At 43.5% G+C, this 22,303-nt stretch overlaps 7 protein-coding genes across 10 annotated transcripts; 2 read left to right on the forward strand and 5 right to left on the reverse strand.

Moving 5' to 3' along the window:
- Positions 1 to 3,472: 3,472 nt before the first annotated feature.
- LOC128301397 (ribonuclease Z, mitochondrial) lies at positions 3,473 to 6,729 on the reverse strand. The gene is made up of 6 exons (XM_053037847.1): positions 5,409 to 6,729; positions 5,245 to 5,349; positions 4,958 to 5,182; positions 4,734 to 4,876; positions 4,508 to 4,668; positions 3,473 to 4,447 (listed from the first exon to the last, which is right to left on the reverse strand). The coding sequence occupies exons 1-6, from the start codon at positions 6,647 to 6,649 to the stop codon at positions 3,830 to 3,832; spliced, it is 2,493 nt and encodes an 830-aa protein (XP_052893807.1). The 5' UTR covers positions 6,650 to 6,729; the 3' UTR covers positions 3,473 to 3,829.
- Positions 6,730 to 7,267: 538 nt separating this feature from the next.
- Positions 7,268 to 12,651, forward strand: LOC128306020 (serine/arginine-rich splicing factor 2). Of its 4 annotated transcripts, XM_053043697.1 has the most exons (6): positions 7,268 to 7,489; positions 7,763 to 7,893; positions 7,964 to 8,308; positions 8,401 to 8,481; positions 9,295 to 9,873; positions 9,929 to 10,362. In XM_053043697.1, exons 1-3 carry the CDS (start codon positions 7,436 to 7,438, stop codon positions 8,280 to 8,282), a joined length of 504 nt encoding a protein of 167 aa, XP_052899657.1. In that variant the 5' UTR covers positions 7,268 to 7,435; the 3' UTR covers positions 8,283 to 8,308; positions 8,401 to 8,481; positions 9,295 to 9,873; positions 9,929 to 10,362. The 4 variants fall into 4 exon arrangements, with proteins under 4 accessions (XP_052899657.1, XP_052899659.1, XP_052899656.1 ...); XM_053043699.1 differs by lacking the exons at positions 9,295 to 9,873; positions 9,929 to 10,362 and adding an exon at positions 12,117 to 12,651; XM_053043696.1 differs by having other exon boundaries at positions 9,295 to 10,362.
- Positions 12,652 to 13,450: 799 nt separating this feature from the next.
- LOC128304159 (cilia- and flagella-associated protein 276) lies at positions 13,451 to 14,064 on the reverse strand. The gene is made up of 2 exons (XM_053041312.1): positions 13,845 to 14,064; positions 13,451 to 13,763 (listed from the first exon to the last, which is right to left on the reverse strand). The coding sequence occupies exons 1-2, from the start codon at positions 14,060 to 14,062 to the stop codon at positions 13,451 to 13,453; spliced, it is 531 nt and encodes a 176-aa protein (XP_052897272.1). The 5' UTR covers positions 14,063 to 14,064.
- A 30-nt stretch (positions 14,065 to 14,094) lies between these two features.
- Positions 14,095 to 18,524, reverse strand: LOC128304158 (tRNA (guanine(26)-N(2))-dimethyltransferase-like). Its single transcript, XM_053041311.1, has 5 exons — positions 18,165 to 18,524; positions 17,919 to 18,106; positions 16,772 to 17,851; positions 16,474 to 16,707; positions 14,095 to 14,293 (listed from the first exon to the last, which is right to left on the reverse strand). The coding sequence occupies exons 1-4, from the start codon at positions 18,522 to 18,524 to the stop codon at positions 16,548 to 16,550; spliced, it is 1,788 nt and encodes a 595-aa protein (XP_052897271.1). The 3' UTR covers positions 14,095 to 14,293; positions 16,474 to 16,547.
- LOC128300589 (tRNA (guanine(26)-N(2))-dimethyltransferase-like) lies at positions 14,285 to 16,259 on the reverse strand. The gene is made up of 4 exons (XM_053036706.1): positions 16,068 to 16,259; positions 15,822 to 16,009; positions 14,682 to 15,761; positions 14,285 to 14,617 (listed from the first exon to the last, which is right to left on the reverse strand). Exons 1-4 carry the CDS (start codon positions 16,257 to 16,259, stop codon positions 14,458 to 14,460), a joined length of 1,620 nt encoding a protein of 539 aa, XP_052892666.1. The 3' UTR covers positions 14,285 to 14,457.
- Positions 18,525 to 18,615: 91 nt separating the features above from the next.
- LOC128304157 (vacuolar protein sorting-associated protein 52 homolog) lies at positions 18,616 to 20,989 on the forward strand. Its single transcript, XM_053041310.1, has 4 exons — positions 18,616 to 19,829; positions 19,892 to 20,010; positions 20,076 to 20,196; positions 20,267 to 20,989. The coding sequence occupies exons 1-4, from the start codon at positions 18,717 to 18,719 to the stop codon at positions 20,894 to 20,896; spliced, it is 1,983 nt and encodes a 660-aa protein (XP_052897270.1). The 5' UTR covers positions 18,616 to 18,716; the 3' UTR covers positions 20,897 to 20,989.
- Positions 20,983 to 22,012, reverse strand: LOC128304161 (thioredoxin domain-containing protein 17). Its single transcript, XM_053041313.1, has 3 exons — positions 21,682 to 22,012; positions 21,411 to 21,489; positions 20,983 to 21,310 (listed from the first exon to the last, which is right to left on the reverse strand). The coding sequence occupies exons 1-3, from the start codon at positions 21,854 to 21,856 to the stop codon at positions 21,157 to 21,159; spliced, it is 408 nt and encodes a 135-aa protein (XP_052897273.1). The 5' UTR covers positions 21,857 to 22,012; the 3' UTR covers positions 20,983 to 21,156.
- Positions 22,013 to 22,303: the final 291 nt, after the last annotated feature.

Genomic DNA, 22,303 nt, shown 5'->3' on the forward strand with positions numbered 1-22,303 from the left:
TCACATGTTAATTGACCCGATTGACATTCGATTCAGCACTACTGGCTGGCTGTGTGTGTTGTCTTAATACGTTTTCTAAACCAAAAACCTAATCTTGAGAGACGCATCTGTGCTACAAAGTGAACATTTTGCAAAGAAATCACTACTCAGCCCTTAGTAAGCCCCCCGCAGCTGTCCGCAAGGGTTGGATGCAAATGTTTGTACGAGTCCCACGATAAGGACCGAAGCTTTCTCTGTGAACCCTACATAATTCTAGCGGTGTTCACACACTGCTGTGGTACCGTTCGGGGGTGTATTGATAATTATACGAAATTCTTGACAAACTTCTCATCCTTCTTCGTCCTTTGGGGTTCCGGAGTGAAGAAGTTACCCCTGTCAGTGGTTGCCATATAACGGATAAGTTTACCTAGCTCATGAATTTTGTGTTTGTTTGTGGGTTTTTGCTGTGCCCCACGCATGTCTCTCTTGTGACTGCTTGCGATTTTGCTTTGAGCTATGGGTTGTTTTTAGGAGCAACCGTTGTTTTGAGTGTACCTGCGAATGTTTATATTACCGGAAGAATTATTTTCCAACTCATCACGTTTAACAACACCGGCATTATGTGGGGTTATAAATTGCAAATGTCGTACATGGTAACATGGCGGAAGTATAAAATCGAAATGAAATGGTTTTCATAACAGCTCGAAATATTATTCTTGCCACCTTTTATGGAGTTAATTATTGAGTTAAAAAAATATTTCAAAGAAGGATAAGAAACAATAAATAAAATTAATAAAAACTGACATAAACTTCACTAACAATGCAAGTAAGGAATAAAAGGAATTCTACCCTATTCACGTCAGCATTCAAAACAGTGGTGCAAATGGCAGATAAAATTGTGTCTTGTGTGTTTGTGTAATCTTTTGACTTATAATGAATGTCCTTATATAAAACGAAGCGATTCATACATTTAAAAAAAAACACGATGCAAAACAAAAAGGATACTTGCGGTACAGCACGAAAGAATCTCAAGAAATCATTCCATATCGAGACCTGCACAAATTGATGACCTGAACAGAGTAGTAAACAGTGAAGGTTCTGGTATTTTCTCATACGATATCTCGCGGATCGAAAAGTAAGGAAAAGAATGCTGCTGCATTACGGTTCTCGATAGACGAAACGGGCTTTCTTTTTATCTGTTATAACCATATAGAAAACTAGTTTATCTTATTTTTAATTCACTGTTGGGTAAATAAAATGTTGGATGTTTTTAGCGTCGTTAGTAAAGGCAGAGCTATTTTTTAAAAAGAGAGGATAAAATAAACCGAACGTTGGGGCTGAAGTGAATCCTTTAACAGTGTGGTGGTAGACAAAACGTTTCGTTTCGCCATTGATGTACAGGATGTGATTGCGTTAGTTACGAAAGCTGCAGAATTAACTAAATGAAATCAATAAAAGTATGTAAAACTACTTCTTAAAAACGAAAAAAAAAAACAACATGATATACTCCGACCAATTTATAGCTAAGATCTATTTTCAAACTTTTTCTATAAGCATGTTTAAGCGACGAGTCGCTTTGTACACGATCGTTTCATGCGCAATGCATGCCGTTTGCTGCAACACCTACCCCATATGCAGTAATAGGGGTCAGTATAAAAAAGGGAACGGCGTGGAACGTGTTGCCCCCTCGTCTCATCTCAGTAAATCTCAGAACAAAGAAATACTAGCGCACACACATAATAATGGCACAACATCAAACGGGTTCACAAATCCACTCGAGTTAGTTTCCCTTTTTTTTTAAACTACAATAATGAAAGCAAGAAGAAAGTTAGCAAAACAACTACGGCGGGAAAAATAGTAATGTTTGAAATGTTCACATTTTCACAGCACAAATAAACCTAACTTACGATCACTTTGGGAACTATGAGTAGTAAAATGCGTGCAATACACTTCAAAAGAGGGACCCCAACCAAACCAGTTACGAAGCAAATAGAATGAAAGATGAGTTGACCGATGTGTACTAATCATTCAGAATGGAATTGCACGAAGTTAATGGGAAATGGAGCTAGGGAATAATGTTAGGCTAATAGATTTCCTTCCAAATTAAATGTTCTTTTTTACGAATTTGTCAGCCTAAGCTATGAACATCACGATGCTAAGTAAACGGAGAGTTCCAAAATCAAGCAAGTACAAGCGTTCGGTGTTATAGTTTAACATCTATCTATCAGTTTACTATTTTTGGTACGTTGAGTTTTACATTGACATTCTTCATGGACATGGACATCATTCCTACTTCATAGGAGTTTCTGCAAAAACAATCGTTAAATTTAGTTTGAAGTTCAAAGTTTGATCTCGAAATGAAGTCTTTGCAGATCTGGAGATCTTTGCCACATAATCTCAACCATATAACTGCATAATATCATGATGTAATAATAGTGGATTGTTAAATTGGAAGATATACGTTCTGAACACCTGCCAATACACCAATCTGTATTGCCTTTTTCTGTGGCAGGTTTTGTACAAAGCAAAGGTAGAAGATGCTGCATGCCACACCTGATAGACAAGATGAGTATGACGAACAGTAAAGTTTTCAGTACACCGTATAATCCCCTCCGTTAATCAAAACCGTAAACTATCGAATTTATGTTGCCAACTTTTTCTTATGAAACTTATTTCATGATACACCGGTTTTTCGAATATGCAATTTTGCTTCGATAAGATGCCAAAACAAAAGAGGGAAATTATCATGTGCGCGTATCCACGTTCTAGTGTCAGTCAGCCACCAGCGTTCATTGCTCTGTAGAGGTCCGCAACAACCCATCCCAAATTGCATTGTTTATAACACCGTTTAATATAACAGTTTGTATGGAGTATTAACGTTAATGATTATCGGCATTTTCACCGACTGAACATTTCGCTAGCTTAATATGACTGCATCAGAAATAAAAATGTGATTGGTAATAAGGAAGAAGCGATGAATTCAAACGAACTAATCACGAATAATTAATAACATATAAACGCATAATTAACAAAACTCATGCACACACACAGAAAATACATTCGGTTTTTCCTATCCTTCTGCTGTAAAAAATAAAAGAACAAATATACCTATATCGGCACTTCGTTGAACCTGAAAGAGGCTCTTGGTGGGTCTCGAGCTCGAACTACTGCTGACGATATGGATGGAACACATAATGTCGCTAACAACATGCAAGTAATACAATCTTATATCTCAATAATAAGAGCACGTGGTTACACTTGCCCACAAGTCACGTGGCTGTTTGAATCTCTTCCAAAACATTCGGACAGCAAGCAACACTAAAAAAACACAATGCGCACCATTACAAATCGACCGAAGTTAGATAAGTGAATAAGAAATTACCGTACTAAGGTGGCACTTAGCAAACGTGGTAAATAGGATAAGTCTTTAAACGTGCAGAACAAACAAACAAACAAAAAACACACACTAATAAAAGAAATCAACTTTCTCCATTGCTATGCTTTATTTAACGAAAAACTTTAAACTATAAGATGCATAAGCGTAAGGAAGCAAACAACCATACAGTTGACATGAAAAAGCTTGACTAACTAGAGCAAATGGTATGCGAATGTGGCAACAACGCAAGGGTGGTGTGTTTAAATAACAAAGCTATCGGAACAAAACAAAAACACATTTAGTCAATACGAAGAACAAAACAACCTATACATTGAACTAAGTGAAGTGAGAAATAAATCGAATATTCTGAAAATCTTACACCGTTGCTTTGCGGAAGTTGTATTCAATTAAAGTTTTGATGACTTGCTTTATTCGCTTTTAACAACTTTTAATGATTACCCATTCTAACGAAACTCAACGCGTTGGAGAACAAGCGCTAGTTACGGTGCCACTTTTTACCGACTCGAGGCGTAACTTTTTGTTGCCCCGTTTTATCGCTTTCTGTTCCATTTCCTCAAAGTGGCTTATAAACATCGCTTTCAGTGCCGGGTAAAACTTACACAGTGTGGGTAAATCGTCCAGCGTTACCTCCATGTTGTCAAATGCTATTCCCAAATCGGTACCGAGTCCCGACTGTTGCTGTTCCGGCCGAAGGCGCGGAATTTTAGCGTACCGCTGGCTGAAGTGTGTCAGCAGTGTGTAACGAGCATTCATTTTCCGTCCCTGATCGATCGCCTGCGACAGGGTGCTGTGCATTTTGATGCGTGCCTCCGCTGCCAACTCGTCCTCCATGGTTGCCTCGTGGATGAGGACGGTCGAATCACGGCCCAGCGCGATAAGACTTTCGCAAGGCATGGTATCACCGCTGTAGGTGATTTTTACATCCCCTTCTATGTTGGTTTCCGGATGGGTGCCAGCGGATGCCACTTTTAAGGCAACTCCGAACGAGTGTGGACAGTGTCGGACACGACAGGTAGCGATTTCTTTAATACCCATCTCAAGCAATTTTTCATCTTTAAAGGAATTTTCTAGCTGTAAAGCAAAACTCGATTAATTTTTAGTCTTTTTTACATCTTTCAATAGTACACTTACCAGATCCGCATTTTTCACGAGCCTATAGTCCTTGTGAATGGTTTCGAAGCGACAATCGTACAACCGAAGCCAGTAGGAAATTTGTTCCGGTGCAAGCAGTGTCAAACGTTCACAGTTATCGCCGAACAATTTCTTGCGTGCCTGCAGCAAACCAATTAATCCTAAAATTAACGAAAGAAACGATTATTGATTACATTTTCAAATAGATTCTATGACATATTTTTACCCAAATGGTGGTCGGCATGCAGATGTGAAATATACACCGCCTTTATCGATCGCAAGACGGCTTCAGCGTGGGTTTTACCGAAAAATCGCCATATCTGACCAACAGTTCCTTCACCACAGTCCAACAGAATAGAGGATTGATTACTGAAAAACATAGACAGGCATTATGTGTAACAAATTATAGTGGAACATTAGATGTTTGACTTGAATTGCCATTTTGCGTACCTTGTTAAGATCAAAATTGCGCTAACGTTTCGCGTTTTGTTTGGTATCGATGATCCGGTACCGAGGAAGATCAAGCGTGGATATTGTTCCGCTCTAACCGATGCCGTTCGTCGCACGTTATGCTGTACCAGTTGTTGCTTTAATACACCCAAAGCTTCTTTAAAGTCTGGTAGCAATTCTAATTCACTCAGGTACTCGGCTGGATTTATCAATGCTTCTTGTGCCCTAGAAATTTTAATATAATTTGTTGAGATCAATGTTAGACCCATTTGCTACTGCTCACCTACCTGTCGATCCCTTTCGGTGGTCGAATGTGCATGTAACTTAAAGAAGACGATCGTACCAGATCACTATCAGCCGCTGGAGGATCTTCATACTGATTGTTCTCTTCTCTGCGGTGAAAAATGTTTGGATTAAACAGTGTGCGATTAATATAGCTATCTTTACTCACCGTAGCAGAGGGAAAATTTGTTCATCTAACTGATTCAAATGGTACTGAATCCGGTGAGCTGCGATGTAACCGGAAAAGCTGTTTACCTCGTTCAATGCAATGTGTCTGGTGCTGGCAGAGAACTGATCCATAAACTGTCGATATTCTTCGCAGTGCATCACATCGAGCGGGCTAAAATGTATAACGAAAATTGCCTGATCCGCTTCTTCTGTCGCTTGCTGCTGATATTTCGCAAACACATCGCCCTTTGCCATGAAATCTTTCAAATACTCTCGACTGGGAATGTCAATGAACATGAATACAGGACCAGGATCGTCCGGAGCTCGAACGTCAACGGATTTAACAACACGTCCGTCGGGTAAGGTAACATCGTTACCATTCTTTAGCTGTCCAAGCAATGGACCGGGTGGAACACCCTGATCAACGCATTTCTCCAAAGACAGCTGTCCGTGGCGTGGTTTTAGTTTGCAAATGTATGCCATCACGGAACTTTCCTCGCGTTTTGTCCAATCCGTCGTTCGAATGTTTTTAGCGCTCTCCTGTTGTGGTGGCTGGGCGGTTACCTTCCTTCTTTCATACGCGTAATAATCCGTATCATCAACGGGAGCTTCCTCATGGCCTAACTCTTCATCAGATTCAGCCGCTTTTAATTCGCTCGTTTCCGGATTGATTACAATGTATTGAAGAGTCATAACGTGGTCTTCGTACACGTCTCCGGTAGCATACTCGGAGGCTTCCACTTTCATGTCCTTTAGTATGACGAATCGACGCATAGCTTTGAACAACTCATCCAAACCGGGTGGCCCATGGAGCGATACCGCCGGCACGCCGACGTCTTGCATTGTCAAACATATTCCCGGCAGGCCTCCGATCCGCTCCCAGTTAGTACGGGTCATGAAAATGTTCTCCAAGCAGGAAAGCTTCGTTTTGTGCTCGTACGCTAACCTTTGCGTACCCTCGCCACAGTTAAATAGATAGCGAGTTTGATCAGTGAATAGATATACCGATGCCGGCGTTCCCGGTGCGCCGCATCCTAGCACCTGAAGGTTGACAATACCGGGCGATACTTTCGATACTTTCTGCTTCAACTTTAATCGCTGCTTCTGGGCTTCGGCAATGTGTTTAGGATCCAGTGGCATTTTACTTGGCTTTTTGTGCAATTGCTTACGGGTGCAATTCCAACGTTTCGGTATTATCGATCTAACTACATTCGAGTTTACCAATCCGGTAATTGTATACATATATAGAACGGCCTATTGAACCGACCACACTCCAAAACCAAAATATTACAACGTGTTAACGAAATCATATGTTTCTTTGCATCACTTTTCCTATCCACAGTTGACAGGCATTTGTTTACGAAAAAGCCGGCATAAATAGATAACTTGTACTACCGTTTCTGAATGATTTATAACGTTAAAATGCCATGAAAACACGGGTTGTAAATATAATTGAATCGCAAATGTACAGCACTACTCGTTGCCTTGTATTTTTTATAAGAAGACGGATGACAAATATTTGTCTGCGACTGTTCAGGAATTTATTACGGATGTTTGAAGAAAAAAAACGTAAACAAACTTTCTTGCAGCCTAATTGTGGTTGGATAGTGGAATTTTTTGGTCATTTTAAAGTTGGAATTTTTTGAATGATTTCTACAGATTTAAAACTTGTTTCATTTATCTAAAAGCAAATTAATTATTATGTGCTATGTTGCATTAAAAACATCCTGCATAATTTGCTTTTTACTGGCAAAATGTTTATATTTTCGTTAATTTGTTTGGCATATCTGTCCTGTAAAATGACTGAACAGCACACCCGTTGTGCTGAACCGCTAAAACTGGGTAGCCATTTTGTACGGAAGCAGGGTAGCCATTTTTCCTCAAACTATTCCGCGTCGGGAAAGAGTGTGGCTCGTATTTCAGCGCGTCGTTAAACTACAAGTGTTTTAATTTTCCGAAAGGATACAACCAAGTGTTCCGCCGTATTGGACATCGTAATTCGAGTTGGTAGAAAGCAAGAATAATACGATGAGTGGATACGCACGCCCGCCTCCAAGAATAGATGGAATGATTTCATTGAAAGTAAGTCCATCCAAAGCTTCTTACCGTGGCTAAAAATGCTTTTTTTTGCCTTTTCCGTGTAGGTTACTAATTAGTAGCCACATCTGTACTAGTCGTTCATTTCTTATCTTAAGTCTAATCAAGGTACGCATTATCTTAAGCCACGTTTTCGGATACGAGATAATGCGTAGTAAAGAGAAAGTTAACGATACCATAACGGGAGCGATAGTCTCCCATATTAAACCGATTGGTTGTGTGATGGAAACCGTAACTAATATCGCCGTATCTTTTAAGGTTGACAATTTAACGTACCGCACTACACCGGATGACTTGAGACGCGTATTCGAACGTTGCGGTGAAGTGGGTGATATTTACATTCCCCGCGACAGACACACACGCGAAAGCCGTGGTTTTGCTTTTGTCAGGTAAGGATTTGAAGTGGTTTGAGGATGGGTTTCAAGGTTTCGAAACAAGGTACATTGTTTGTGTCATCAGATTCTATGACAAACGCGATGCCGAAGACGCACTAGACGCTATGGATGGACGCATGTTGGATGGAAGGGAGCTTCGCGTCCAGATGGCACGTTACGGACGGCCAACATCACCACAACGACGCGGGAATCGATACAATGGACGTGAAAGAGGACGCTCCCGCGAACGGTATCGCCGTCGTTCTCGATCGCGTAGCCCCGAACATCGTCGTCGATCTTACTCTCGCTCCAAATCACGCACACCACGCTCCCGTTCCGGAAGTAAATCGTCCCGAGGCAAGGATTCCCGCTCTCGTAGCCCAGCCGAACGTGGACATTATTAGTGGGTGTGTGAGAAAATTCATATAAGGTAATTGATTATTCTGTTGAAGTTGCGTACACCATATCCTAGCCATCGCCAAACGCTGTAACTGATTCGATCGTCTATCTCTTTCATTATAGATCATACATCTACCGAACAATGTGTGATGAGATCGTTTATTTTTCTTTCAACCTGACGACATACGCTCCACACACAAGAAGGTAACATTAAGCACACAAATATCCCCTTCTTTTCCCTTAACCGTTATTGCGCGAAATCAGTATTATGTCTCCGTTTTATATATCGATTCGAGTGTCAGAAGAGTTTATATTATGTTAGTGTAAGAAGAGTTAACACGAACTTCTTTTATAGTACGGCTTCGTTGAAATTCAAGACCCCACTGAGAATTTCTCGTTATTTTCCCTCCACAATATCCTTTTAACAAATATTATTCTATCCCCGATAAAAAAATCCACATGCCTTCAAGGCAGATCCCTCATGTTTCGGCACACAATCTCAAATCCTCTCAAATACGTCTCAGTGAGGTGAAGTGCAGGCGTATAGGACACATCGGTTGAGTAGGAAAGTTTCCCGAGAGTCGTTCATCATGTAAAATCCCCTCGGTAATCGGTATGTTACCATAATCCGTAGCATCCGGTTCCGACGAATGTGCTTTGTGTTCGCAATGAATCTCATTGGTGCGATTGCGGGAAGATTTCCTTGTGCGTTTTAGAATCTTCGTTATTAGAGACACTTCCGTTTTGTTTTGTTCTTTTGATTCTTTTTTTTCCCATTATCGTTTCCGTGTGAGCCAACGATCGATAACTAGCTTGTGGTATGCTAACACATTTGTGTGTTGCTTGTTTTTTGTTGTTGTTGATTTGTTTGATTATCTTACCCTTTTATATCGTTATCATTATCACGAGCACGATTGTAAGAGTCCGCGTACAACTCCATCTAACAGTTACAAACAGCTGTTAGCCACAAACCGCTCTGTTTGTCTGTACTAAATAAATACCTGTCTCACCATATAGGGCAACAATTTGCGGTTAATGCAGCTGCTGCCCGTGCAGATTTGCCCATCCGGTCACTACTTTCCTTCCTGTGTCTTCTTCTAAGCGCTGTCCAATTTTGCATCGAGTTCGATGAGATCGAGGGAGAGATGTTTGGCAGAAGAGAAGGCGCGGAGGAAGGCGAACAGAGAGTGAGAGAGCGTGCGGGATCTGCGAACGTCTTCCAGCCGCTGATCCTCGTGCCCGTATGTTCTGCCGGGAGCGGGGTTACATGTGTCCTTGTGTGTGCAGGTATTGCGGCCGTATATTGATTCCTTATGCGCTGCAACCTCCGCGAACGGACGCTTGCTGTGGTGTTGATGTTGATGAAGGTGAACGTGGGGTTATTCCGGCCAACGTCGCAGTCACATGTTGGAGCAGAAGGCGAAGATGGTGCGCGATGCTGGAGATGTGGTGTGCCGAGTGCCACAGATGATGATCGTCCGCTTCCTCGCTGGGTTGTTCCGCTGCATTAGGAAAAAAGAGAAGCGAGAAGCGTATGAAGTAGAAAAAAGAATCACTGAGAGGGGAGTCATTCATTCATCCGCTTCAACAGAGCAGGTAGATGAGATTTTTGAGTTTTGAGAGAGCGTAAGTGGATGGTCCCATTTTGCAGGCTGGCGGTTTCCGGTTTATCCTGTCCCGGTGCTGCCGAGCAGCAACGCCGCTCACACGATCGCCACGTTTTGTATCGACTGCCGAAAAGAAGAGCGTGTAGAGGATGAAAATATTCTCCCGGCTGCCGGTTTCCCGTTTTCGACGGTTTGGCTGCGCGTGTACAATCTGGAGGTTCAGCTGCAGCAGCTGTGCTTGTGTACCTGGTACTAGATTCCCTAGCTGTTACTGCGCTTGCTGCCCGGAACTGGCGGAGAAGACGCGGTGTATCGTCCCCCAAAAACCCTGTTTCGTCTGTGCGCCGCCGTGAACGCTTCGTGTTCTGCGTGTTTTTCTTCTCTTCTTCTTTTCTTCCAGCTGAAGTAGTGTGCATATATCCTCCTTTCCCGCTTTCCAACAATTCCTCCTCAATACTGCTGCTACAACTACTATGTAGATGCTCTTTACTTGTGTTCTCTCTGTTTATTATCCGTAACAGTTTCTCTTCGTATGTTTTTTTTTTGGTGCATTTCATTGCACATTTGCTCTCTAATGTATGCATTAAAAAATGGACTAATTTAGCACTTTTTTGCGTTTTTCCTATTCAAAGGATAATCCAGCATTGTTTATTCTTTTGTTGTTATCTTGTTATACACAGTCAAAATTTGACAATCTTATCAGTTAATTTGCAACAGACACTACGGAAACAGTAAGACGATTACTATTCAACTTTTGCTCAAACTGCCGACATCACATCTGATTAAGGCAGGTTTGTTTACCTGTTCTGGCATCTATAATATCTTTTCCCAGCGGAAGAAAGGTTAAGGTGTCAAATAAAAGTCCCGTGCACAACAGAATCTGAAAATGGAAATCGATGGAAAAATGTCTCTTCGTTTTCCCTGGATTTTGGAACAATAGAACAGTGAAGAAATATCTGGATAAGATGCAATTTGTTTTGTGAAAGTGTCTTGGGAGGCCAGTAGGCATCTGACCAGCTTATCTGATCTGATTTTTTTTCGAACAGTTCAGGATGAAGTATTATCGAAGGCCACCAAGCCTCCTAATAGCTCTTATTAGAAGCAAAAGACATAACTTTTGAGGGCTATAACCTCACACAGATAATCAAATCCAATAACTTCGAATAATGTTATGTTAGTCGTCATTCGAAAGCAGATCCATTTTTTAATGCATACGTTACTCGCAACACCAACAAAACATGTATAATTGGTGTCCCCTCTTCCAGGAGGGTGTACTGGCCAGTCAGACAAAACAACACACGCATGCACGCATCAACACACGAAACACACTCGCTCCTTTGGTGCGCTAGCGAATTAATAACACACCTGTTATTTACATGTCTGTCTCCGATCGGGCGTCTTCGCGGAGGTGTCCTGAAATGAAAGGAAGATTCCATTCTAGGGTTTTATCATGGTTTGATGATAAGACTCCACTTGGAACGGGCGCAGTGTCGAAGATGCGGATGTAGCCGTAACAAAGCGTATCTGCCATTTGCTGATTTGTTGTTTGAGAGCATACGCGGACACGGAGAGCGACTTCTTCGGAGGCGGTTTTGGAGCTCACACTTCTGCTGGTTGCGCGAGCTGTAGGCAGACGAAGGAGATGCGGCAATATATGGGGAATTGAATAGAACAATGGCAGGGAACTCGAGACTACAAGATAATGCGTTTGGTAGCCGTTAGCAGCAGCAGCAGCCCGATAATGTTAATAGCATCGAGCAGTTGGCACTATTAGAGGGGCGCATCGTAAAACACGACGTCGAGATCTTTTGATGATGGAGATCACTTCCCAGCGACGAATCTGCCGTTTGGAGTAACACTTCGCGCATATGTTTACGGGCGATATGCTGCTCTGCTTTCTTCGGTTCGGTGCCATCATAAACACACTGTTCACTACTGGCAGCTGCTGCTGATTCGCATCGCTGAAAGCGCGAGAGGTTGAGAATGGGAGAGAGGAGAGTGAATTGATCTTACATTTCAACGAGCCGTGGAACAGCAGCCATACATGCCTGAGAATGCTGCAGTTTCCAGTTTAAACTTACGTATCAAATTTCCCTTCATTAAGGAATAGTGAACCTTCTTGTCCCTTCTTGGACTGCGTTTCTGGCCTGGAGGGCGCAGTTAAATGTGTGCGCCCCGATGGTCGATCAACGAGCAACGTTAAACAGTAGAACCATTCCAAACGGTATGCAGTTTTATGTTTTTTCAGATTTCTCTATTGAAAACCAACATTCACAAATTATGACAACCGCGCAACAATCAACATTGAACAACGCTTACACGCTAGTATCGTTGTGTCCTGTCCCCTAACAACCTCTAACGGAACCTACGGAAGAAGACGCGTGGAAAATCGACGACCATTTTACACCAGAGGAAACATTTTGACCAAATGACGGCTCCATCACACCTAAAACGCGCAGTAAGTCTAATAAGCGGATTTAAGGATGGGAACGACGGTACCTCCCAAAAAAAAGAGAAGTTGTTCGGATTGAAATTGTATTTTTGCGTAGAAAAGCAAACCGCACGCATCGTAGGCGCCCGAGTAGAGAGAATTTAATACACGCGCTTCAGAACGGAAAATGTATTCTGTTTCCCTAAATATTAGTTGCAGCAGTACTCTCTCTCTCATCGTGAGGGAAATTTTGATTCAATAATCAACAAACAAAATATTGTACAATTAAGGATAGGGCGTCTCATAGGGTGAACATCTGACAGTAGATACACAAAAGGGTGTGTTGACTAGTTTAATTCCACGGCATTTTCTACATTTCGTTCCCTTTTCTGGGCGGCCGTCTGGCGGAACCTGTTTTACCTCTTTTACAACAAACATAAGAAATCATCATCATACATCAGAAATTGTAGCTGAAAACGGAGAACAATGGAGATATAGAGATCGGTAAGTTGGCCAGACTCTAGGGCCGCCCGGGAAACGGAACGGTGTTTATATGTATAAATATTTTTTCTTTTATATAAATTTTCATCAGTAATTTGTCGTATTCATACCTACAAGTTATAGAGCACAGGAGCATATTGAACGATGAATTAAAATTTGTTTACCTATGTGAAGCTGAACGCGATCGCTGTAAATTATCAACAATAGTGTGTGTTGTTGACTTTCAACACACTGGTTCACAAAAATACAAAACACAATTGCGTTGTAATTGAAAATTAACACACCACATGTGCGCTATAAATGGTGTTAATGGTAATGGCCAGATTTGGGTTTTAGTTGTAACATTATTAGGGATAGTTTTTATAAAAGTGAAGCTCCGTGCGCGCATGATTTAGCGACGACCGGTGTTGAACGAGTTTCAAAACGGTAAAAGCGCTTTCATTTTCTATCTGTTTATCTCTGTACTAGCTTCTAGCAAAGGGCGGCTACATTGTATTGCCCTGCAGGTGGTCCCTGTGACGGGCAAATATGTGGGCGCCATAAAAAGATCAAATAAAGCTAAACATCTACTAAACAAAATGCTCTATCAGAGGTTGTGTGATGAAGTTTTATTTACCAAACCGTGGGAGTAGTTTTAATAATTGAAGAAATTTCCATCTCCCGACTGACGGGAATAGCCCGGATTCGTTAGCGGTGTATGCGGTCCAGTATTCATCAGCTTGACACTATTCGGTGATGCCTTTTCTCTCAATCCACCAATCAGCAGCGGGTGCTTCAGTGGTATAATCTTCTCTGGACTTAAATCGCGCGTATTCCGCAACCGCCGGAAGGTGCTTCGGCCCATCGTTTCGTCCTGCAGCACGACGTCGTTCTTGCCGAGGAACAAATCATCCGAATGGTTGTACTGGGCGGCAAGTGTTATATCCAGCGAATCTACGGGAATGTTTCTGAAAGAAAGATTATGGAATTAATTACTATTCGTAAAGCTGTTGATGACTGTGCCTTGAGGTCTTGACGATTGTTATTACCCATGATTGACGAAGTGTGCCGCGCGTCTTGCCGAACTCAACGTTTGATGATAAAAAACACGCTCATTGGGTGGCAACGAATCAGACCAGCGTTTTGAAGGATGAGTTAGCGGTGGTACGGGTAACGTTTTACGGTAGATTCCTTCGCCGTCGATGCAGGGAATATGGTCCTCGTTTCGTTCACGCTTTATCGGTGTTTCTGGAAGCTTCTGTACCATTTTGGTTTAATATCGACACACACAACGACTAAGGACTTCAGATTTAAGTTGTAAACAGATAAATCTCCTACAAATAAGCTCTCTCTCAAGATTTATTATTGTTCAAATAGAATTTCACTTTTCTGTTCCCCGGTGAACTTCTGGCGCGCAAAGCCTTCTAAGACTCAAGGGAAACTTTACGTCGCATGGTTATAATATCGCCTGCTACGATAACAATAACACAAAACTAAGGTGAAATGTGTATAGGCATGTGGGAAGGTTATGTTAAATCGATTTTTCTTCCTCATGCAGCAAGTCAACGTGGTATAAAACATTACCATACCGACCGACCGCACGGAACTTCCGGGTCGGGTCGACATTCCCATAGTAACTGCATCGACCCCTTCCCTTCTATTTCAACAGTCCGTAGTAATCGTTTTGGGAACTTTCCTGTCCGGTGACTCGCTGTCGGCCTTGACATCATTATCCTGGGCTTTTGTCTCACTTTTTGGTGCTCGTTTCTGCTTCCGCTTGTTCTGGTTTTGAGCACTTTTGAGCATTTTATTATCGGTGACCCTAAACAGAATAAAAATGCAACTGGTTAATAAGAACAGGCATGCATTGATGTTTGTTTACATACATTTGTGTCGCTCGCGTTCCAGGACCCCAGTGGGCGGTGGGATTTTCCGGAAATCGACTAAGGGATTCCTTCCGGCTAGGTGGATTCGCGTCCGGGTGTATGTCTTCGATGTTGTACTCTTGGGATGGTTGCTTTCGTAAAATTGCCGTCAGTGGGACTCCCTCAAGGAACCGATCCGGCTTCACCGGGTGTAATCTATGCCAGCAACGAAGAATATCCCAAAGCACACTGATCGGGGCGTCGGTTTTGATCGAGGTACGGCTGGCGTGAGAGTAGGACACCCGATAACCAGCGTGTAACAAAGCGGATCGTAATGTTAGCATTCCGATCGATTCTAGCTTTAGTATGCCACACATTCGGTCCAACGCGTAGTAAAGTGGAATATCGTGCAGTTCCTCGCGGATGACAGACAATGTGCCGTAGATCCGTCTGACCGTTGTCAATCGTTTTGAGTCCTCCTGCTCTACAGTTTCCAGCAATTCCTCCAGGAATTCCTCGTCGTGTAACGGTGCGGACCATATTGGACCTCCCATGTGATGCTGATGATTGCAATGCTCACAGCGACTACCGACAAATGGTCCCGTTGGGATTCCAAACTTTATCTGCTGAGGGTTTGCTTCGGTGGGGTTTGGTTTCAGTACGCCCAGGGGTTGTAAGGTGAGCGCTTCACAGCCAGTACACTGATACACCATCGATTGCTTGCTGCTGCTCTTTTTGCAAGCATATTTCCCGGTGTATATGCGGACAAACACACGTATATAAAAATCAGCCGATATGCTAAGCAGGGGCTTCATGTATCGCCCATACCGAGTGGCCGTTGTTTCGATGCAGCGGAGCAAGATGCGCAACGCCATCTCGTGACAGGCCTTGGTTTTGAGCGGGACTGATCCATACTTTACGTAGCACGACTCCGGTGAGTTACCGGCCAAAACAGCCATATCGGTCGCAGTGATAAGAAGCAACCCACCATCTTCAATGCATTGAACAGCTCCGTCGAGAAATCGCGTCGGATGCCCATAAGGATCGAGATCGATCGCCGTAAAGTGTTGCTCCGGTTTGGTTGACATGTACATCAGCGTCCTTAATGCAGAAAAAATCTATAAATTAATGGCCACGATAGAAAGATGAAACATGCCTTACATTGCATCATTAAAGCTCGGCTTGACCAGATGCTCTATTTGATTGTGTTTCACATTCTGTTCGATCGATTCCACCGCTGATTTAGATAGATCGTTTGCCATAATTTCCTTCACACCGGGTATTTCCTTCGCGTACCGAATGCTTCGCAACCCGGTCGCAGACAGTGCCTCCAGGATGCGTAGTCCATTCTATAAGCAAACGAACCGGTCAATCCCTACAACGAATGTACTTTCGGTTTATTTTTACCGAAACCAAACTCAAAGTTTGATGATAGAAAACACGCTCATTGGATGGTAACGAATCGGACCAGCGTTTTGAAGGATGGGTTAGCGGCGGTACGGGTAACGTTTTACGGTAGATTCCTTCGCCGTCGATGCAGGGGATATGGTCCTCGTTTCGTTTACGCTTTATCGGTGTTTCTGGAAGCTTCTTTACCATTCTGGTTCAATATCAACACATACAACGACTAAAGGACTTCAGATGTAACTTGTAAACAGAGAAAGCTCTTACAAATAAGCTCTCCCTCAAGATTTATTATTGTTCAAATAGTATTTCACTTTTCTGTTCCCCGGTGAACCTCTGGCGTGCAAAGCCTTCTAAGACTAAAGAGAAACTTTACATGGTTAAAATATTTTTTTAACACAAAACTAAGGTGAAATGTGTATAGGCATGTGGGAACCATACCGACCGACCGCACGGAACTATATCGACCCCTTCCCTTCTATTTCAACAGTCCGTAGTAATCGTTTTGGGAACTTTCCTGTCCGGTGACTCGCTGTCGGCCTTGACATCATTATCCTGGGCTTTTGTCTCACTTTTTGGTGCTCGTTTCTGCTTCCGCTTGTTCTGGTTTTGAGCACTTTTGAGCATTTTATTATCGGTGACCCTAAACAGAATAAAAATGCAACTGGTTAATAAGAACAGGCATGCATTGATGTTTGTTTACATACATTTGTGTCGCTCGCGTTCCAGGACCCCAGTGGGCGGTGGGATTTTCCGGAAATCGACTAAGGGATTCCTTCCGGCTAGGTGGATTCGCGTCCGGGTGTATGTCTTCGATTTTGTACTCTTGGGATGGTTGCTTTCGTAAAATTGCCGTCAGTGGGACTCCCTCAAGGAACCGATCCGGCTTCACCGGGTGTAATCTATGCCAGCAACGAAGAATATCCCAAAGCACACTGATCGGGGCGTCGGTTTTGATCGAGGTACGGCTGGCGTGAGAGTAGGACACCCGATAACCAGCGTGTAACAAAGCGGATCGTAATGTTAGCATTCCGATCGATTCTAGCTTTAGTATGCCACACATTCGGTCCAACGCGTAGTAAAGTGGAATATCGTGCAGTTCCTCGCGGATGACAGACAATGTGCCGTAGATCCGTCTGACCGTTGTCAATCGTTTTGAGTCCTCCTGCTCTACAGTTTCCAGCAATTCCTCCAGGAATTCCTCGTCGTGTAACGGTGCGGACCATATTGGACCTCCCATGTGATGCTGATGATTGCAATGCTCACAGCGACTACCGACAAATGGTCCCGTTGGGATTCCAAACTTTATCTGCTGAGGGTTTGCTTCGGTGGGGTTTGGTTTCAGTACGCCCAGGGGTTGTAAGGTGAGCGCTTCACAGCCAGTACACTGATACACCATCGATTGCTTGCTGCTGCTCTTTTTGCAAGCATATTTCCCGGTGTATATGCGGACAAACACACGTATATAAAAATCAGCCGATATGCTAAGCAGGGGCTTCATGTATCGCCCATACCGAGTGGCCGTTGTTTCGATGCAGCGGAGCAAGATGCGCAACGCCATCTCGTGACAGGCCTTGGTTTTGAGCGGGACTGATCCATACTTTACGTAGCACGACTCCGGTGAGTTACCGGCCAAAACAGCCATATCGGTCGCAGTGATAAGAAGCAACCCACCATCTTCAATGCATTGAACAGCTCCGTCGAGAAATCGCGTCGGATGCCCATAAGGATCGAGATCGATCGCCGTAAAGTGTTGCTCCGGTTTGGTTGACATGTACATCAGCGTCCTTAATGCAGAAACAATATTTAAACAATAAAAGAATGGCCACGATAGAAAGATGAAACATGACTTACATTGCATCATTAAAGCTCGGCTTGACCAGATGCTCTATTTGATTGTGTTTCACATTCTGTTCGATCGATTCCACCGCTGATTTAGATAGATCGTTTGCCATAATTTCCTTCACACCGGGTATTTCCTTCGCGTACCGAATGCTTCGCAACCCGGTCGCAGACAGTGCCTCCAGGATGCGTAGTCCATTCTATAAGCAAACGAACCGGTCAATCCCTACAACGAATGTACTTTCGGTTTATTTTTACCTCATGTTTGACTCCGGCCTCCAGTATCGTTTCATCAGATGAATCAATCGATGGATTCTTTCGCTGATTTCGTTCTTGTTGCTCCCGCTGATATATCCTCGAAAAGGTGGTCAAAACGCAGATGCTCAGATCACGATTAAATTCCTGCACCGGGTTGTAGAAAACATGGTCCGCAACCAGAATTTTTGCACTACCTTCTCGTATCGTTTTTAAAGGACCGGTTGCCATATTTTCTGTGGCCATGGTGCTATTCGTACGGAAATGAATCTGTACTCCTCGGAAGGCTGCAAATTTGATGTAGAGCCGGTTTTTCGTGATACTTTTGACCGGATTGCACGTAAACAAAAGTACACGTGCCATGAACCCGATGACAGAGGACGAAATTCCAAATTGTTTCACTTGGATCACCCTGTTTTGTTTGTGTACACATGGCACATGTATGCACCTTGGGCGTGCTCAGCTGTCATTCGACAATTTGCTCGCACAATCAACAAAAGATAAATTTTTAGCATATTTGTTGTGTTATCGTCATCAGCTGAGTTGAAGTGAATTATGGCGGACGCGGCTATTATTGGCGAACAAATCGAGGACGATGAGGTGCAGGAGATCCTGAAGACGGGCACGGATTTGCGCCAATATTCGGCACAGATCGAGAAAGAGTTTAAGGAGGTCGAAAACCGTTCCATCGATGATTACATTAAGGAGAGCCAAAACATAGCCAACCTGCACAACCAGATTGGCAACACATCGAACATACTGGAGCGGATGGAATCAATGCTGATGGACATCCAGGATGCGCTGAATAACATCAGCACGGAGATCACTTCGCTGCAGAAAAAGTCCGTCTCGATGTCAGTGCAGCTTACCAATCGGCAATCGATACGGGCCCAGATCTCGCAGTTTATAGAGGATATGGCCGTGCCGGAGGAAATGGTCGCCTGCATCATGGACAGCCCCGTGACGGAGAAGGAGTTCATGGGCCACCTGAACGAGCTTAACCACAAACTGAATCTCATGAAAGAGCTTAACTTTAAGGAAAGCAAATCTTCGCAGGACGTGAGCGATGTGCTGCAGAAGCTTAAAATTAAAGCCATGAGCAAACTGCGGCTCTACCTGATGGAACAGATCTACAAGTTCCGCAAACCGATGGCCAACTATCAGATCCCGCAGAATGCGATGCTGAAATACAAGTTCTTTTTTGAGTTTATTCTCTCAAACGAGCGGGCGGTCGCGCAAGAGATCTGCAACGAGTACGTTGATACGATGAGCAAGATTTACTACAGCTACTTCAAGAGCTACTCGACCCGGCTCGGGTCGTTAAAGTTTGAGGAAGCCGTCTCGAAGGATGATCTGATGGGGTTGGACGATTCAGTGCCGAGGAGTATCTTCTCGAAAACGAGCTCCCTGAAGAACAAAAGCACCGTATTTTCGATTGGCGATCGTGGCGAAGTACTTAATCAACAGCTGGAAGCGCCCATCATTGTGCCACACGCGCAGCAAAAGTTTCGTTACGCTTACGAAGCACTGTTCCGGTCGGAGCAGTATGCGCTGGTCGATAATGCCTGTCGGGAGTATCTGTTTGTGACGGACTTTTTCATCGTTCGCGGTCCACAGGCTCAGGAACTGTTCAACCAAATCATGGGCAAAACGACCACGCTTTTGATTGTAAGATAGTAAAATTGGGCTTAGTTTAACTTAATTTAATAAGTTTGTACAACTATTTGTAGAAAAATCTGGAGACGTACGTTCAGGATTGTTTCGACACGATAGCACTGTTCCTGTGCATTCAGCTCTGCTTCCGATATCAGCTGATGTGCCACAAACGTTGCGTGCCCGCCTTGGATAAGTATGTGTGGTTTGTTTGTTGCCAGAGAGCATTTTAATGTACGAGGGTTCTTTCTTCACCTGAAGGTATTGGGATAACTTGCATGCGGTGATTTGGCCCCGATTCGAGCAAGTTTTCCGTATGAACATACAAAGTATTCAGGACTGTGATCCGACCAAATTCCCCAAAGAAACCGGACCACATTATGTAAGTCGGAACGATTGCCGTCGGTGATGATCTTTGGTTTAACAAATGCATTTACCTTCGCCCGCTCCAGATTACTCGCCGTTATGCCGAATTCTCGGCCGCCATCGTAGGCATAACGGAGAACTTCCCGAACGAGCTGGTCAGCCACATGCTGTTGGAGCTTCAAGAAGAGGTGAAATGTTTTATGCTTCGAATGGCCGCCATTTTCACGACACGGAAAGAGCAACTGATCTATCTGATCAACAATTACGATCTCGTGCTGGGTGTGCTGATGGAACGCACGCGTGACAATTCTAAGGAAGCGGAAGCATTCCGCGAGTTGCTAAGCACTCGTAGTGCGGAATATGTGGAGGAGATATTGGCTCCACATCTCGGCGGTATTATACAATTCGTAAAGGACTGTGAGCAGATGCGGGACAAGGAACAGACGGAGGAACTGAAGCGCCAGGAGCGCCGATCGCTGCAGCTGGTTGCTAATTTTAGTGCCAACTGGAAGAAATCCCTGGAAGATCTTAACCGTGAGGTGTTCCTATCGTTCCCTTCGCTGCTAACGGGGTCCCAGTTGTTGCAGCTCGCGCTGGCACAGCTGGTCCAGTACTACCACAAGTTCTACAAGCTATTAACGCCCAACGCCCGAGCACAGCTGGTGAACATCCATGTGATAATGATCGAGGTGAAGAAGTACAAGAGCAACTTCTAAGCACACTGGCAATGGGCAGGTTCAAAACCTTACTTCTTTCGATTGGAACTGATTGCTTCACAAACATTACCATAGCATACGATGACTTACGTACTTCATTTAGTTATTTATTGGTTGAAATGGAAAATGAAAACAAAGACATTACATTATTGTATCAAACAGTATCTAAATTGTGTAAAGGCGCTTATTCGTGGTGCGCTGGCGCGAAAAATGAATAGAAATAAAATTCTTCGATTCTGCGGAACATTCGGGGCTGAGGATTAATCTTCATCTTGAAACAACATTTCGACCAAATCGGTGTTGGCACACTGCGAACCGTCCAAGCGCTGGGGCGATCGCCATCGTAGAAGTGTGGGAAGAAACACTAGATGTGTGCGTGGATCCTTTCGGTACGGACAGTTTAGATCTTTCCAGCTGAAATAGATTGCAGACCGGAACGGAAAATAGCAGCGTCATGTTGATGACATCACAGTCAGGGACTTAATTCGTATGAGTAGCTCCCATGTCTACTTACAATGGGCGTTCGATTTCAACCGTGATGAAATGGCTCTTCTCTGCTGCCGTCTCTAAGGCTTTCGTGACGACGGGTGCGGCTATTGAATAAAGGAGGTATCAAACAAACAGATACAAAATTGATAAGAGTTGGTGAACCATTAGTATTACCCCATCAAGTATGTGTATCGACTCCTCTGGGAGGCATTCATCAATGATTAAGCTTATCATCATGTGAGAAACGTCAACTATCCACCCCTATCAACCCCTATCCACCCACGTTTTCCACTTACCCTTCACACAGTACGGACACCAGCTTTCACCGTTCTCATCCTTACTGCCGGTGAACAGGATGTGGACCGGTTCGCCACTGCTTTCCAGACTTTCGGCCAACTTTGTAAACTCCTCGTACCCGGTTACTTTATGTTTTACGACCATCTTTGCAAACCGCACCAGGCTTGTACGCATTCACCGAGAAGAATGAAGTGAAATTAAACAAACGACACACTTTTCTTTTTATCCAAACAAAGGATACACAGGCAACGCTCCGTTGTGCAATAGTACGCTGCGATGGGAAACCACTTGCCGTGTTGTTTTTATCTGGGAAACAGCAGGCCGGCAATGCGCAGGTTTGCTCATTTTGTGGTTTTTGACCAACGAATTTGACAATTCAGTGCTGCAGGAATTCGTCAAACTCTCGGAGTTTATTATAATATTTTCTTGCTTTATCGTGTTCATATAAAATACTACTTTTGTACTAAACATATGTGGAAAACTCCAAACAAATGGAATGAAATGTTTTTTTGTTTATAAAAATTAGAAAATCATCTCATCTCTATGAATCTTGGACCAGCAGGACACTCTGGGGGCACAGTTTAATTTGACGTTTCTCGCATGCGGTTTGTTGTTTTGCGG

This window comes from Anopheles moucheti, chromosome 3, assembly GCF_943734755.1.
Source record: "Anopheles moucheti chromosome 3, idAnoMoucSN_F20_07, whole genome shotgun sequence".
Taxonomy (NCBI): Eukaryota; Metazoa; Arthropoda; class Insecta; order Diptera; family Culicidae; genus Anopheles; species Anopheles moucheti.